Source organism: Ceratotherium simum, chromosome 16 (assembly GCF_057802395.1).
Source record: "Ceratotherium simum simum isolate JZ-2026a chromosome 16, ASM5780239v1, whole genome shotgun sequence".
NCBI lineage: Eukaryota > Metazoa > Chordata > Mammalia > Perissodactyla > Rhinocerotidae > Ceratotherium > Ceratotherium simum.
The window spans coordinates 11,917,437-11,933,411 of NC_141915.1; the positions used below are offsets into that span (position 1 = coordinate 11,917,437).

Here is a 15,975-nt window from a genome sequence, read left to right on the forward strand (position 1 = left end):
GTGAAGTCTTCAGGTGGAGCTTGGAAATTCTTTGCATCAGAGAGTTCACACTGGTGAGCAAACCTACTAATGTAATGAATTCCACCTTAAGATGGAATTTCCCCCTTGGAGTTCATCAGAAAATTCACTCTGGAGAGGCCCTTCGAATACCAATATGGAAAAACCTCTGGTCAGAGCTCTCACCAACTTCAGCATCAGAGCATCCACAGTGCGCAACCATTTACTGACTGTAGGACACTTTCATTGTGACCTGAAACTTGGCTCTGATCTCCTCTTCTTCACTGGGCTCAGCAGACTGGAAATGCCCTTTGTGTCAGCTAATTTTGTCCTGCTCTTTGAGGACAGGGCTAACTCTTGCTGTAGAAGAGTGTACCACATTCAGCCCAGGGTTGCCACCCCAAAATTAATAAGTGAATGAATTCAACAAATAAGAAGCCGTAAATGATGAATTGGACATTTCAAATTTAATTAAATGAAGGTAGCATCATGATGCCTTTGCTGTCCTTTATTTTTCTATGCAAATCCTTTATCCTCCAAAATATTGGTGATGGCATTAAAGGCCTATATCACCCATCTAACCTAAATTGTCTCTCTATATGACATGGGGACACGTAAAATGTTACAGGTGAACCAAACCTTCCTTCAGCTGAGAGAATTGATACACTATACCATTTACTCAAATACAAGATAGCCACAGGTTGCTTTATTTATTTAATTTTATTTTTTGTGTGTGTGAGGAAGATCAGCCCTGAGTTAACATCCATGCCAATCCTCCTCTTTTTTGCTGAAGATCGGTTCTGAGCTAACATCTATTGCCAATCCTCCTCCTTTTTTTCCTCAAAGCCCCAGTAGATAGTTGCATGTCATAGCTGCACATCCTTCTAGTTGCTGTATGTGGGACGCCGCCTCAGCATGGCCGGAGAAGCGGTGCGTCGGTGCACGCCCGGGATCCGAACCCGGGCTGCTAGCAGCAGAGCGCGCGCACTTAACCGCTATGCTGTGGGGCCGGCCCCCACAGGTTGCTTTAAACACACCCCTTTTGCCTGCAACTTTCAAACTGAAAAGAAAGATAAAAAGAAAAAATTAGGTAATATTTCACCTGTATCATCCTCAAAATCTTTCTTTCATAATAGCCGTTGTTTACTTCTTGATCTCATTTCTGTTTTTTACACATTTCCATCTTCTTGGATATAGTATTTCTTCGTGTGAGCTATCTTAAATGTATTTGCTGGGATTCAGTAGTCTTATTTTTGTTATTAAAAGGATTAGAATCTACTGAAGACAACCATGTGCTGGAAGCCTCACTGGCAGAACAGAATCCTAGCTGAGCCAGACATTCTGTCCCTCGAATACAGGCACTGCCTCCTTAACTCCTTTTCTGTTTTCCTCCTTTTCTTACAATGTTTGCTTAGGTACCTCAGGAAAACTTCTGTCCTTTCTCCCTCTTTATATCATGTGGACCCATTTGTCAGCTACAAATAAGCTCCAATCAGGCAAAGAAACAGAGCAGTAATGCAGGAAATGCCAACAAATAAAGGAAAGAGTAACCATTTGTTTTTAAGACAAACTGGACCAAATAACCAGTGCCACCAGTCTCTAAAAACCCTGAGCACGCCCAGAGGTCCCTTCAGAATTCAGCATGGATTGTATTATCTGGGTTATTCCCTGAATTTCAATTTCCTCAGCCATAAAGTGGGGAAAATACCTACTCTTCAGGGTTGTGGGCGTGTAAGACCTAACGATATATCTGAAAGCCCACTGCATGGTATATACTAGGAGCCCAATAAATGCAGTTTCTCTTTCTCCTTTATCCATTTTCCTTCTCCTCTGACATACCCCAAGTTAAGGGTGCTCTCTCACAAGCGTTAGATTCAAAGAGGATAAATATTGCATCTTAACCACTGCATTGTACTAATTTTTATATTCTTCTGTGTTTTATTTTAAATGAGTTCATCTGCCTTAAGGATACTAAGTAGCCCTTGTGAGTTGACAAGGGAATTTAATTACCATCATAACAGTGTTTCTTTGTAAAAGTCTAACCAGTGGATTTACGATGAGATTTCCAAATGTAATGTGTTTGAAGGTTTATCATAGAAAGTTTCTTCCTTTACAAATGGGAATTCCATTGTGAAGTGCTTACAGTCTTTAGGTTTCTTGAAAAGTCAATAATACTTCATTTTACTTATAAATTTTAGTCCTTGTTTCTAAAATGAAATTCTACATCTCGGCCAATTATGCTGCCTATGCGTTTATTATTGGTTTTGAGCAATTTGGTGGCTTTTTCTTCATATTTCTTCTGCTTGGTGTTTGTTGAGTTTCTTGGATCTGTAGATTTATAGTTTACATCAAATTTGGAAAATGGTCAGCCCTTATTTCTTCAAATGTTTTTTCTGTTTTCCTCTGTTTTTCCCTCAGACTCCAATTACATATATATTAGGTTGATTACAGTTGTCCCACAGCTCGTGGATGCTCTGTTCATCTTTTTTTTTTTTTAAGTATTTTTTTTATCTCTGTGTTTCATTTTGTACAGTTTCTATCCAATATATTTTTCATTTCTAGAAGTTCAATTTGGGTCCTTTTAATATCTTCTCTGTCTCTCTCCACATGTTCACGTTTTCCTTTACCTTCTTGAACATATGGAGTATAACAGCTGTTTAGTCTAATAATTATCAACTGTGCCATTTCTGGATCTGTTTCTAGTGACGACTTTTCTCCTCATTATGGGTCATATTTTCCTTTTTCTTTGCATGCCTTTAGTTTTTGATTGGGTGTCAGACACTGTAAATTTTATGTCTTTAGGTGCTGTTTTTGTTTGTTCTTTTTAAATTCTTTTAAATATTTTTGAGCTTTGTGCTGGGATGTAGGTAAGTTACTTGGAACAGTTTGATTCTCTTGAGACTTGACTGTACGCTTTGTTGGGTGGGACTGAGCAGGCCAGTGCTAGTTTGGCCCATCACTGAAGCAGTCCCCCTCTGAGCGCTCTACCAATGCCCTGTGTACAAGGTTCTCCACTCTGGCTCTTTAGAACGTGAACTATTCCCAGACCTGTGTGAGCTCCAGGAATTCCACCTGCCTCTCTCTGAGGCTCTCCCCCTGGCCTCAGGTAACGCCTCACACAAACATGCTAATGAGGACTCAGCTGAAGAACCGAGGGGAACTTCCTGCAGGTCTCTGGAGCTGTCTTCTCTCTGGTACTTAGTTCTGCTTGGCCTCTCTGAACTCTCAATTCTGTCCCTTCAGGGAGTCTGCTGACTCTGGGTCCACCCTCTCTGCACTGCATGCAGCCTGGAAAGTCTCCCTGGACAGTAAGCTGGGCCAATCCTAGGACTCATCTCATTTGTTTCCCTTCTCTTAGGGCTCCCTGTCCTGCACTGCCTGTCGTCCAGTGTCTGAAAATCATTGTTTCATGTATTTTGTCTGGCTTTTTAGTTATTTAAGGGGGGATGGTAAATTCAGTTACTCCATCATGGCCAGAAGCAGTCCTGTCTATGTATTTAGACTTTGTTCATTTGATCTGTAAGGTTTTGTTTATGCTGATTTTGTGAGTGACAGGCCTCTTTCAAGGCTGTTTTCATTTTTGAAATAAGGACCATCATTTTTCATTGTTCCATTATGCAATTAGGGGGACAGAATTAATTTGCAAACCAGAATTAATTTAATTCTGCACTGGTCCCTGGGCAGCGGAGGCAGTTAGTCTGGGACCAAGCACCCACCTGTCTGGGAAGCCGTCCTGACCAGAACGGTGAGTTTGGCTCTCCCTGCCTCACACTTCAGGTTAGAAATGCAAAAAGCCCCACTTATCCTTCTCTTCCTTGCAGTTTTGCTGAGTAAACAAAGCACTGTATGAGCACAGGGTTTGAAATCATACTCAGGTTCAGATCTTGGCTGAACCACGCTGTTACTCTGGAGTTACTGAGACGGCCTCCTGATAAATGTCTATTTTCAATTTTCCACCCTTGTAGCTTAAGTGATCTTTCTGGAGTGCAACTGATGGTGTCACTCCCCATGAACAGCTCCCCAGTGCTCTTAAAACCCTTTTGGTGGCGTGCACGGCCTGCGCCGTCTGCTAAACCTCATTTCACCTTTCCAGCCTCATCGAATGTCTCTCTTCCTTGCACTCCATTCCACAGGTACACCAAAAAATGTTCCCTCGCCCTTGCTGGCCTTTCCGTGCGCTGCACCTTCTGCCTGGAGACCCTCTCCTCTTCTGTCTCTCTACCCTCCTCTTCTTTGCTAACCCCTCCATATCCTTCAGCACCGAGCTTGGGATGCACCTTCTCGCCTGTGTGCTCCCACAGCTGCTTCCTGTCAGGACACGTACCCCAACATATGGCACTTCCCTGTTTACTTGTCCCTCCACTGCCCACTTGGTTGTAAACTACTTCATGGTAGAGCATCTGGAATTTGAAGAATGGATACATAAATATATATCAAAAGAGCAAGGCAGGTAGGGATCTGTGGCTTCTCTACAAATTCATGACTTAAAAGTCCAAGTAATTTTCACTTTCCTCCCAATTCACATGTCTTTACTCTGCTTATTTGATGCTGCCTAATTTTCACAGGTTGAGATCCCTGGAAAACAGACTTTGAAAGGGAGTGTGTGCAGGAAGTCTACTGGGGAATGCTCTTGGGAACACCCATGGGAGGAAAGGGGCCATGGGACGGGCAGAGGAAGTTAGAGGGTGATGCAGCTGCGACAGAAGCCTTCATCAACCCAAGAGAAGTCTGGGAAGACCTCTCAGACATGTCTCCCACTGAAGCAAGGTGGCCGGGCCTGTGAACCCATCTCCTTTTCTCTCCCCGCTCCACGCCCCCAGGCCCCTGGATTAGAGATGGGATGCTCCAGGGAGGGGACAGAAACTTGGGTGCTAAAGGGGGCTTAGGGTAGTTCCTAGGGAGGACAGCCATCAGCAGGGGACACTCTTGGCAGCTGGGGGAACGAGTGTCTGCTGTGAATGGGAATCTGGGTGGCGCACCACAGCGTCCACTACCATAATAAGAAGACTTCTCTTTCTCTTCTGCTTTCATATGAATAGGAATATCAAGGAGCTGGCAGATAAGAGGTATTTATCAAATATTCTTTCCTTCTCTGCTTAACTTATTCCCTGGGTGGTTTTTTAGATTCTGGAATATTCAGACACACTCAGGACACTGCTGCCTTCCAACAATTTCATATCACTAATATAAGCTAACATTGAGTAAGTAATTACCTGCTCCTGTCACTGGGATAGGTGTGTTATTGCATTTAATCCCCATAACCACCTTAGATAGGTGCTATTATTTCCCCCTGTTTATGGAGAAAGCTGAGACTCAGATTAAATGACTCGTTCAAGGCTGAATTGTGTCCTCCACAAAATTCATGTTGAAGTCCTAACCCCCATGGCCTCAGTTGCATTTGGAGATAGAGTCTTTAAAGAGGTAATTAGGGCCGGCCTTGTGGCTTAGTGGTTAAGTGCGCACGCTCCGCTGCTGGCAGCCCGGGTTCGGATCCCGGGCGCGCACCGACACACTGCTTCTCTGGCCATGCTGAGGCCGCGTCCCACATACAGCAACTAGAGGGATGTGCAGCTATGACATACAACTATCTACTGGGACTTTGGGGGGAAAGTAAATAAATAAATATAATTATAAAGAGGTAATTAAGTTAAAATGAGGTTATTAGGGTGGGCCCTAATAATTAAGCCACAGACATGCAGAGAGGGAAGACCATGTGAAGACACAGGGAGATGACGGCCATCTACAAGCCAAGGAGAGAGGCCTCAGAAGAAACCAACCCTACCAACACTTTGATCTCAGACTTCTAGCCTCTAGAATTGTAAGAAAACAAATTTCTGTTTAAGCCACCCAGTCTGTGGTATTTTGTTTGGGCAGCCCTAGCAAACTCATACACAAGGTCATTACAACTGCTAAGTACTGAATTTTGGGGTTTGTACTGGCTGCCTGCCTCAAGACTCCACACACCATTGCTAAACTGACCACTGCTGCTGAGACGGGTTCTGCCAACCATAACACAGTGTGCTGGCAGGGTGGGGCCTGGACAGTGCAGACTGCTGCTCAACAGGTATCCTCTGAACAGAACAGAAGATGCTCCAACCTTTTTAAGATGTTCTAGGAAAAAACTGTTGCACTCTCTCCATGTCACCCAATCCCCCAGTCTGCTTTCTCAGGGGCAGTTTCTGAAGGGGCTGCCCTCCTCAGTGGCCACACCCTAAAGAGCACAGTGCAAGGGAAACCTGGCAGCAGGAAGATGGGACAGGGAGAGGCTCCTGCCAGATCAAATGCCCAAACTCCCTGGCTCAGTCTGTGAGTCCCTTCCTCTAAGAGTCCTCATCTCCACTCCAGACAGGGCTTCTTGCTTCTTGTCTCTCCCTACTGAGATTCTCCTGGTGGAGCCCAAGAAATAGACATCAGGGAAAATGACTCACCTGAAATTCTGAGACCTTATAAATGAAACTTTTCTAACTGCAATTATTCCACGATCTTGGTTTCATTATATTAAAAGACTTGGCTCATGATCCCTGAAGAGGGGTCCAGGAATTGACTCAAGTTTGCTAAAACATAATCTTTTTCTCTTTCTGTAGGTATAAAAGTGCCTCGCTCACACCTTTTGATGGGAGAGCTTTTCCTAGATCTATAATGGAATAAAGAAGAAGCTCTGTACCTGTTAGGTAGAGGACAATCTTTTGTCTGTATTTCTTACCAACCCCAGTGGTCTCTGCCCTTAAGGTACCTGGGTACCCACTTCCTCCAGCCCAGGTCGCCAGTGTCCAGTACAGTGAATCTGCTGTGGAATCTCCATCAAGGTGTTTATATGGCATCCCTAGGTTGTCCAGCAGCTCCCTGACACCAGGTACAGTCTGTTTCTTCCTCTTTCTCCTGCTGTTGACCAAAGACCACACTCTTGTCAGCAGGTACAAGTTCATTTGTTTATTCAGCTGCACAGCTGGGGGGCCTCCTGCTATCAGTGAATTCCAAAATGCACATGTGAGCAACGCACTCGTACACACAGAACAGGACCAGATTATGATTACACAAGTATGGCACCTTCAACTCCCAGGACCCCCTCAAGGATAATGAACCAGTTCCTGTAAACCAAGCACACAGAACCTCTGTTGTTGGAATAGATTCTTTTGTACTAACAAAGTCAAAACAGATGGTTTCAGGTCAACATTTTGCCTACAAAATATTTTTCTGGTTTCAGCTCTTCTCAGAGTGCCAAATACAGGGCCCTGCAGCCAGAATGATGGCTATTTCCGGAGTGACCACCACCAAGGCCAGAGCTCTAACCCACACCCTTGACCTCTTGTCCTCAGCGTGTTTCCCAGATCCTGCTCTGCCCTCTTTCCAGGACCAGGACTCTCCTTCCCCGGTCAATTGGCAGCACCAGGTGGCAGAAGTGGGGAGATGTCCCATGGGGTGGAGCACTGCTCTCTGTCTTCCCAAATCTGTTCTCTCCTTCTCCATAGCAATACAATTTCATTGGGCAAATGGCCATCCTGCTGGAGGTGTTTCCCAGCCTCCCTGGAAGACAGATGTGGGGGTGTAATCGAGTTTTCACCAAAGGACGGGGCACCTTCCAGGACACCTGCTGAAAAGAAACTGTTTGTCCTTGCGCTCATTACTTTGCTTCCTGTGACCTGGAATATAGGTATGGGAATGATCCTGCTTCCACCATGTGGACAAAAGCATCCTAGCCCAGGGGATGGAGGAGAAAGATGGAAAGTACATGGGCTCCTGAAGCATCAGGTGAAAGTAAACTGAGCGGCCCCTTACCAGGGCTTCACAAACGTTTTCTGTAAAGGGCCAGATAGTAACCATTTTAGGGTTTGCAGGCCACATACAGTCTCTGTCACTTTTTTTTTTCCTGCTTTTTATAACAATTAAAAAATGTACAGACGATTCTTAGCTGTGGTCTATAAAAAAACAGGCCATGAGCTGGATTTGGGTTTGGCCTGTGGGCTGTAGTTTGCTGACCAGCTATTTACCTCTGGACATTTATGTGAGAGAGAAATAAAGCTTGTAAGAGTCAGGGAAGGCTCCTCTAAAGAGGTGACATTGAAGTAGAGATCTAGAGAAAGCAAGGGGTGACTTATGTAACCATCTGGGGGGAAAGCACGGAGGCAGGGAGATGGAGAACAAGGACAGAGGTCCTGAGGTGGCAATGCGCTTGTAACATGGGCCAGTCAGCAATTGATTGCCTCCTAACTCCAAACCTGCCATCCTCTGCCCCACTTGATGATACTGGAGCTGGACCTGTAAACATCTTCCCTTTGCCAGCTGGCACAGTGTTAGGCTCTGCCAGTAAAGGGCACTGGAGGGACAAAGCAAAGAGGAAGGGCCTTTTCCTTCTGGTTCTGGTAGTTTTTCCTTGTTTCTCCAGTGCAGCACCACCACATCCTCTGCTGAGTTCGCTGGCACCTCAACCAGAAGTTTTCTGCTTTGGCCTGTGGCCCCTCGGGGAACTTCACCATCCAGTGGGCTGTAGCCAGTCTGGTACTGGTACATATTTAACAACTAGTTCAAAAAGAAAAAAAAAGCCCTGATTTGTAGTATTCACTGACTCCCATGCTATGAATACTCACACCATGACCAATTTCAATGCAGGGTTGGGAAGAGACATGCAAAACTGGCCCTTGCAAGCCTGTACAGACCAGCTCTAGCACACCACTGGAACAGCACACCCTGTCCAGTCAGGGCTGAATTTCAGTCTTGGCCGGGGGCCCCTCTTCTGTTTGCTTCTTCCTTGGGTCTCTCTCAGCCCTAGAAGCAGTAGCTGTTCCCCATGAAGCTATTCCTATATTCTTTAAGATGTCTCTACCTCCTTTAGCAGACAATCCTCTTTTAGTAGTTAATACTTCTTTATATTAAACTTTCGCTGTTCAAATGACTAGTGTGGATTATTTTATGCCTGGACACTTGAAGATGTGACCCTGTCCAGAGAGGCAGACCAGTGTGGGTGAGAGAAAGGGCCAGCACCAAAGAGCCATTCACAATAATACTGATATAAAAACTATCACTGCCTGAGCAGCGGCTCTGTGTCAGGCCCAGAACCCTAATGAAGCAGGCATTTTGGCTATTACTCGCAGGAGAAGGCATCCTGATACAGCCATCTTAATCAGCAGACATGAAGTGATGATCTGCAGGTAGGAACAGGTAAACAGTTTCTCCTAAATCAAGAAAGACACAGGAAAACCCTTAAGGTGCTTATAACTTTTATGGAATCTAGTCCTAAAATTGATTAGACAAAAGTACAATTCTGTCCGGGGACTTCCTCACCTTCCGAACACTGGGAAGGCTCTTTTCTGGCATGAACCCTCTGATGTCTAATAAGCTCTGAACTCCACCTGTAGGCTTTCCCACATTCTTTACACATAAAAGGTTTCTCTCCACTGTGAATTCTCAGATGGTGACTTAGATATGAGCTTTGACTGAGGGCCTTCCCACACTCATTACAATTATAGGCCTTGTCTCCTGAATGAATCCTCTGATGCTGAACAAGATGAGCACTCCACCTGAAGGACTTCCCACATTCATGACACTCATAGGGTTTCTACCCTGTGTGAATTCTCTGATGCTGAATGAGGTTTGAGCTCTGATTAAAAGTTTTCCCACAGTCGCTACACTTACAGGGTTTCTCTCCAGAATGAATTCTCTGGTGGGTTATAAGATGTGAGTTATAAATGAGGGCTTTACCACATTCACTACATTCATGGTCTTTCTTCTCTGTTGGAGTTTTCTTATGGGTGACAACCATCTGCCTGGAACTTTTCCCCTGGGCAGGGGACCGCCTCAGTCTCTCCACTTTGGGATTTCTCTGCTGCTGCTCTAAAGTGCCCTCAACTGCAGAGGTAGATTCAAATGTAGAGGCGCCGGTGGCGAGTTTTTCTGAGACCACCTGTGATTCCACGTCACCAATGGGCGGTTGTGGCGATGATCCTTTGTCCTCGGGCTCCGGGTCATCTTCTGCAACAACCGATGGAAAATGTAAATATACCTGTTCTGGATGTACGGAGAAATGACACTTGGATTAGGATTTATATTTCTGGCATGAAAATAAAAGCTTAAAAAATATTCAACATACACACAACAAAGTCTAGAAGGGTATTTTCTTTGTGAGGAGATCAGCCCTCTGCTAACATCTGCCAATCCTCCTCTTTTTTTTTTTGCTGAGGAAGACTGGCCCTGGGCTAACATCCGTGCCCACCTTCCTCCACTTTATATGGGACACCGCCACAGCATGGCTCGCCAAGCAGTGCGTCGGTGCGCACCCGGGATCCAAACCGGCGAACCCCAGGCCGCCGCAGTGGAGCGCGTGCACTTAACCGCTTGCGCCACGGGGCCGGCCTCCCAGGTGTTTTCTTAAATACGAACAATGGTTATCTCTTGGTGATGGGACTGTGCGGGGAAGGGTGTTTCTTCTTTTTTCTTTTCCTCCTGTTTTTTCTAATTATTCCTTAATGGAACACTGCAAAAATGTTATTTGAAAAATAAAATAAGTTTCAAAGCAGAATCTTCTTTTTAAGATTTACTCTTTAAAACTATGAGAAAAAATAATATTTTCAAGAAATTGGGGAGTGGTCAACTGACGTTGTGAGGGAAGGGAAAAACAAGAAAGAAGAATCACAGGGTTAGGGAAAGGATGTTCCTAAAGACAGACTCACTCTGCCCCTCCTGACTCTGCACCCTGCACCTCTTCCCATTGATTCCAGCCCCATAAATCTACAGCTGCTGCAAAAGATCCCCAAGCGGCCGTCTCCTTTACTGAAGGAACTGCAGTTCCGTGCCTCCCTGCTTGGTGCTCTCTGCCTTTCCCTTTGACCTGCTCCTTAAAAAAGGAAGAGAAGAGTGCTCTGCCTTTTTGTTTTTAAAGGTCTGTAACACTTTTTATTTATTTATTTATTTATTTTCTCCCCAAAGCCCCAGTAGATAGTTGTATGTCATAGCTGCACATCCTTCTAGTTGCTGTATGTGGGATGCAGCCTCAGCATGGCCGGAGAAGCGGTGCGTCGTGTGTGCCCGGGATCGGAACCCGGGCCGCCAGCAGCAGAGTGCGCGCACTTAACCGCTAAGCCATGGGGCCGGCCCTGTAAGACTTTTTGTGTTTTAATTATCTGTAACACTCCCTATAGTCTAAAGAGGACAAAAAGCAATTGCTTTAAGACAACTCAAGAACATTTGATTTAAAAAACGCTTTTTGTTTTTTCAGGTTAAAAGCTTGTGGTGAAAGAAATCTGCAACATGCTTGCTGGAAAAAAAATCAAACGATAGCTAGCTTCTTTTTAAAAGTATCAAGTTGATAAATGAATAGAGACTTACTAAAGAGAAGTAAAGGAGACAAGAAAAAGTCTGGAAGATAGGCAAGGAAGTGCCAGGAAATAAAAACATACTTTTGGAATAGACTCTAAGATTAATCTCCGTTTCTAGTTTTTCCCTCTTTGTTGCTAACAAGAATTTGATTTTTCAGATGCTGGTGATTGGTGATGGGGTTGTGGTGTAAAACCAATATTAAATAGAATCTTCTTGGGCCGGCCCCGTGGCTTAGCAGTCAAGTGCGCGCACTCCACTACTGGCGGCCTGGGTTAGGATCCCGGGCATGCACCGACGCACCGTTTCTCCGGCCATGCTGAGGCCGCGTCCCACATACAGCAACTAGAAGGATGTGCAGCTATGACATACAACTATCTACTGGGGCTTGGGGGGGCGGTAAAAAAAAAAGGAGAAGGATTGGCAATAGATGTTAGCTCAGAGCTGGTCTTCCTCAGCAAAAAGAGAAGGATTAGCATGGATGTTAGCTCAGGTCTGATCTTCCTCACAAAAAAAAAAAAAGAATCTTCTTGATTAGCAACATATCTACCTTACGTTACGATGGATCATGACGTTCCAGAGGTGAGCGGGGACAGTTCACAGTCCTGCGGCTCTAAGTCCAGAGTACGCCACAGGGAGAGGGGAGAGGACGTCTGTGAGGATCCTCACAGAGGATCTATGCAGGCCGGGAGGGAAGTTTTTGCAGTAAATTTGAAGGGTAGAAGGTAAGTGCTGACATAAGGGAGTTTCAAACAGGGCTTTCAGATAGGGGTAGGTGGTAGATAGAGGTGATGACAGGCTGTAATCACATAGGAGTTGCTTTACAGCTTCAAGTGTGTTTTGGGCGGCATGGGGAAGTTAGAAGAGGAAGGACCCCAGGCTGGCCTCCAGCTCAGGGCAGAGGTATTATGAACTAGAAGGAGTCAAGAGCAGTGGAGATGATGAGGCAGGAAGTGAATGAGACATTTCCTGGTCCTGTTTTAGGGCTCTCTAAAGCTAGGAGATGCTGGTGAGGCTTTATAGCTGGATATAAGTTTTATTTAATCTTCAGAGCTACCTTATGAGGTAGATTATTATTATTCCTAATTTCACAGGTGATGAAACCGGCTAAGTCTCTCAGCTAACAGGTAAGAATAATAAGGCCAGGATGATGACGGCCAACTTCTGAGCACCGGCTGTGTGCCCTTCCTACTCCCTCTTCCTCCTCTCTCTCCCCACAGAATCCTGCTCCTCACCACTCTCTGGGAAAGGCTGGGTCTCCTGAGATTCACACTTAAGCTGAGTCGCCTTAGGCTGGAGCTGGATGCTCCGTGCCTCCTGGGCTGCTCCCAGAGGTGCCTTCTCCTCCCGTGGCTCTTCCTGTGCAAGTTCACGTGCAGGGCCTGGGACCTGGAGGTGATCAGGCACCACTCGGTTTATGTAGGACCAAAGCTCCCAAGGAGACTTTAGAGAGCCTCCTCAGAGTCAGCACAGGGGAAGGAAGAGGAGCTAGAGTCTCATTCGGGCTTGAGGGCAGAAGAGACAGAGACAGAAACACACGCTAACTGCTCTACCTGGCCTGAGTGAGGTCTGAACTTGGCCACTCCCCCTGCTGCTGCCCCTCTGTCCAGCCTGAAGGTCCCTGATCGGGCTCCCACAACAGATCACATTTCCCCTTCCCACCTGCAGTCTCGGTTCATCAAGTCCTTTCTCTGAATCCTCCGACACAGTCACAGCCCCCTCTCCACTCTTAGGGTGATGTCCCTGCACCCAGGATTGGAGCTCCTCAGGCAGGATGGTCAGGAATTGTTCCAGCACCAGTAACTCCAGGATCTGCTCCTTGGTGTGCCTTTCGGGCCTCAGCCACTCACAGCAGAGCACCCGGAGTTGGCTCAGGGCCTCCTGGGGACCAGGAGTCTCCTGGTAGCAGAGCTGCCTGAAGCGTTGGCGGAAGATCTCTTGACTGGGAGAGTGGTGCCCATGTAGCCTGGTCTCGTACTCCCGAGCCTGTTCCTCTTCCTTTGGCTCCATCATCACAATCTTCTCTTGATCCTGTGTACCCTGAAGGGCCAGAAGGTTTGCTGCTGTTAGTGATACAGCCATCCTAGCCTGGACTAGCTCTGCAGAAGGCCCATACCAGCTGGAGGCTTTCAGGGGTACCCTGTAACACAAGAAATCATTCTTCTTTTTTTTCATTCATTAAACATACACTCAGCATCTACAAAGAGCCAAACTCTGTACTATACCCTTTCATCCTTTTCCTCCCCAGAATCCTATTCCACTAAGAGTCACTGCCTTTGAGAAACTTGCAATCTGGTAGACAGATATGTAAAGTGTTTTCTACAGTACCACTAGATAAATGCTACAGCAGGAAACAAATAGCAGAAAAAGAAGTGTTCTGGGAGTCCACAGGAAGAAACAAGTTTGAAGCAAAACCCCAGTTTCCAGATTTAGAGCCTAGCGGCGAACAGCTTTCAGTGCAAGTGACTTGCCTGTTTTCAATTATTGATTCTCTCAAAGGTATTGGAGAGGCAGCCTCCTCCCAAATGACCCCCACCACCTTTTCTCAAATTTCTGTTGCGGCCGCAGCAAAAATATATATATATATTTAAATTCCTTCTAAGGGGTTAGATCTTATTCAAAAGCCCAGGAGCTGTAGCAGCGTCCTGTTACAGCTGCTATGAGCAAGACTTCTCTCGAGTACGGTGTCCAGCGTTCGGATTATCTAAGAGGGAAGGAGGTGGGACGCGCCCAGAAGCCAGGAAAGCGCACAAACGGGCCGCTGGCCGAGGACAAAGCAGGCGCGGACGACCACCGCAGCAGCCTGTCTGTCAGGGTGCCGCCCGGCGGCACCAGCCCCAGCTCCACGTCTACGCACGGCCTCGGGCAGGTGCCCACCCGATAGCCCCGGGGACGGGGCTGCAGTCCGGGCCAGTTACAATTCCCCACTCTGCCGTTCACTTTCCCCCCGGGATCTCGAGAAGCGAGAAGAGGGGCACCGGCCCCCCACGCCCTCCACACCACATGCCATAACGCGCGCAGCGGAGCGCGGGGACCGCGGGGACCCGGACCCCTCTCCGCGGGCACACGCGCAGCTCTGGCCTCGGCTCCTCCCAGGGCTGCCCGCCGGCTGTGCTCTCCGCAGAACCCGCCGCCGCCCTCCGGGAGCACAGCCGGCAGCCGCCGCTGAGGCGCACCTCGCGGGATCCCGGGGGCCCATCCGGTCCCTCCCGCGCAGCCGTGCCGGGAGGTGTGCGCCTGCGCAGCCGCGGCCGCCGCCTCCACCGCCTAGAGGCCTCCCGGCGCCGTCTTTCTGCCGGCCCGCGGTCACCACGCGAGGCCGGAGAGCGCGAGCCTGGCCGGAGCCGGACGGCAGCGGCAGGACGCGAGCGCTCCGCTGAGCACAGCGACCTCGCGCGGCCGCGCCGGGAGGCCTCCGGGATCTGCGGCCCCGCGCGCGGAGGCGGGCCGGCGCGAGCGGCCCATTTGACCAGCGGTTGGCGCGCCGCGCAGCTCTGTGCAGCGGTCCCCTAGGGGCCGGCCAGGCTGGCTGCAACGGCTGGGCAGTTCTAGCCCCGGGCACGGCCGGTTGCAGCACTTCCTCCTGCATGTTGTTTTCCAGTTACGTCTTCCAGACCTGACCAGAGGGTCACAGCTGAGGAAGAAGGTACCCTCAAGGAGAAAATATTCCCAACCACCGACCTACCCGTGTCCATTGACAAATAAAAAGCAGTCCGCGGGGAGGAGAAAAAAAGAAATCTAAGGTTTCAGTGTATTGGGCTGGGGGAAATAGGACTTGTTGATAGAGGGAATTATTGCTGTCTTGTTTTCCAATAATAATAGAGAAATATGCATCTGATTATGAGCTCTAGGGAAGGCAACGTAACCATTATGAGAACGGAAAAGTACAGTGGAACAAATTGTAACAAGGAAAAAATAGAATGCACTAGAACTTGTGCAAACCAGCAAAAACAAGAAAGAATCCAGTTGGATCAAAAGCAAAATTACAAACTGTCTAGAAGGCAATGAAAAGAACGCTTCATGGTAAAATCTATGGGACCCAGCAACAGCCATACTTGAAAATGTATAGCCTTAATTACCTCCCTAATTAACGAATACAGATATAAAAGAATTCAAAATTCACCTTAAGAAACCTTAAAAGCATAGTAAAATAAACCCAGAGAAGCAAGGAACAGTGACTCAATAAAGATAAAAACTAATTAATGAAACGGAAAAATTAAAAATAGTAGAAGGGATAAATTCAAATGCCGATGTCTTTGAAAAGAGAAATAAAGTAGAGAAACTTGTTTAGAGCCTGATTAAGAAAAAGAAATAAAAACTAACAAGGGTAGGAATGAGAAATAAAACATAATCACAGATTCAGAAGAGATTAAAAGAATTAAAGACTATTACATTCAACTTTATAGTAGCATATTTGAAAACCTAGATGAAATTTGAAAACCTAGATGATCTTCTAGCACAATATAAATTACCAAAATTGTGTGTACCAGCTAAATGTTTATAAAACAACCCTGACTCAGGGGTGGAAGATCTCAAGAGAGTGCTGCAGAGGAATTACATTTAGATGTAACACGAAGCACTGCTTTCAGGCAAACACTTCTAAATGGGAATCATTAAAATATGTAACTAGAAACCAGCCACGAAGTTTAATTTGAAATAAATGGATACTTT

At 46.6% G+C, this 15,975-nt stretch overlaps 1 protein-coding gene across 1 annotated transcript; it reads right to left on the bottom strand.

Annotated features, from left to right (window-relative positions):
• Positions 1-9,195: 9,195 nt before the first annotated feature.
• On the bottom strand, positions 9,196-13,344 carry ZNF232 (zinc finger protein 232). The gene is given in 5 exon segments (XM_087440582.1): positions 9,196-9,273; positions 9,275-9,999; positions 12,540-12,693; positions 12,858-12,947; positions 12,949-13,344. Coding segments are annotated over 5 exon segments (1,383 nt in total). The 5' UTR covers positions 13,318-13,344; the 3' UTR covers positions 9,196-9,228.
• Positions 13,345-15,975: the final 2,631 nt, after the last annotated feature.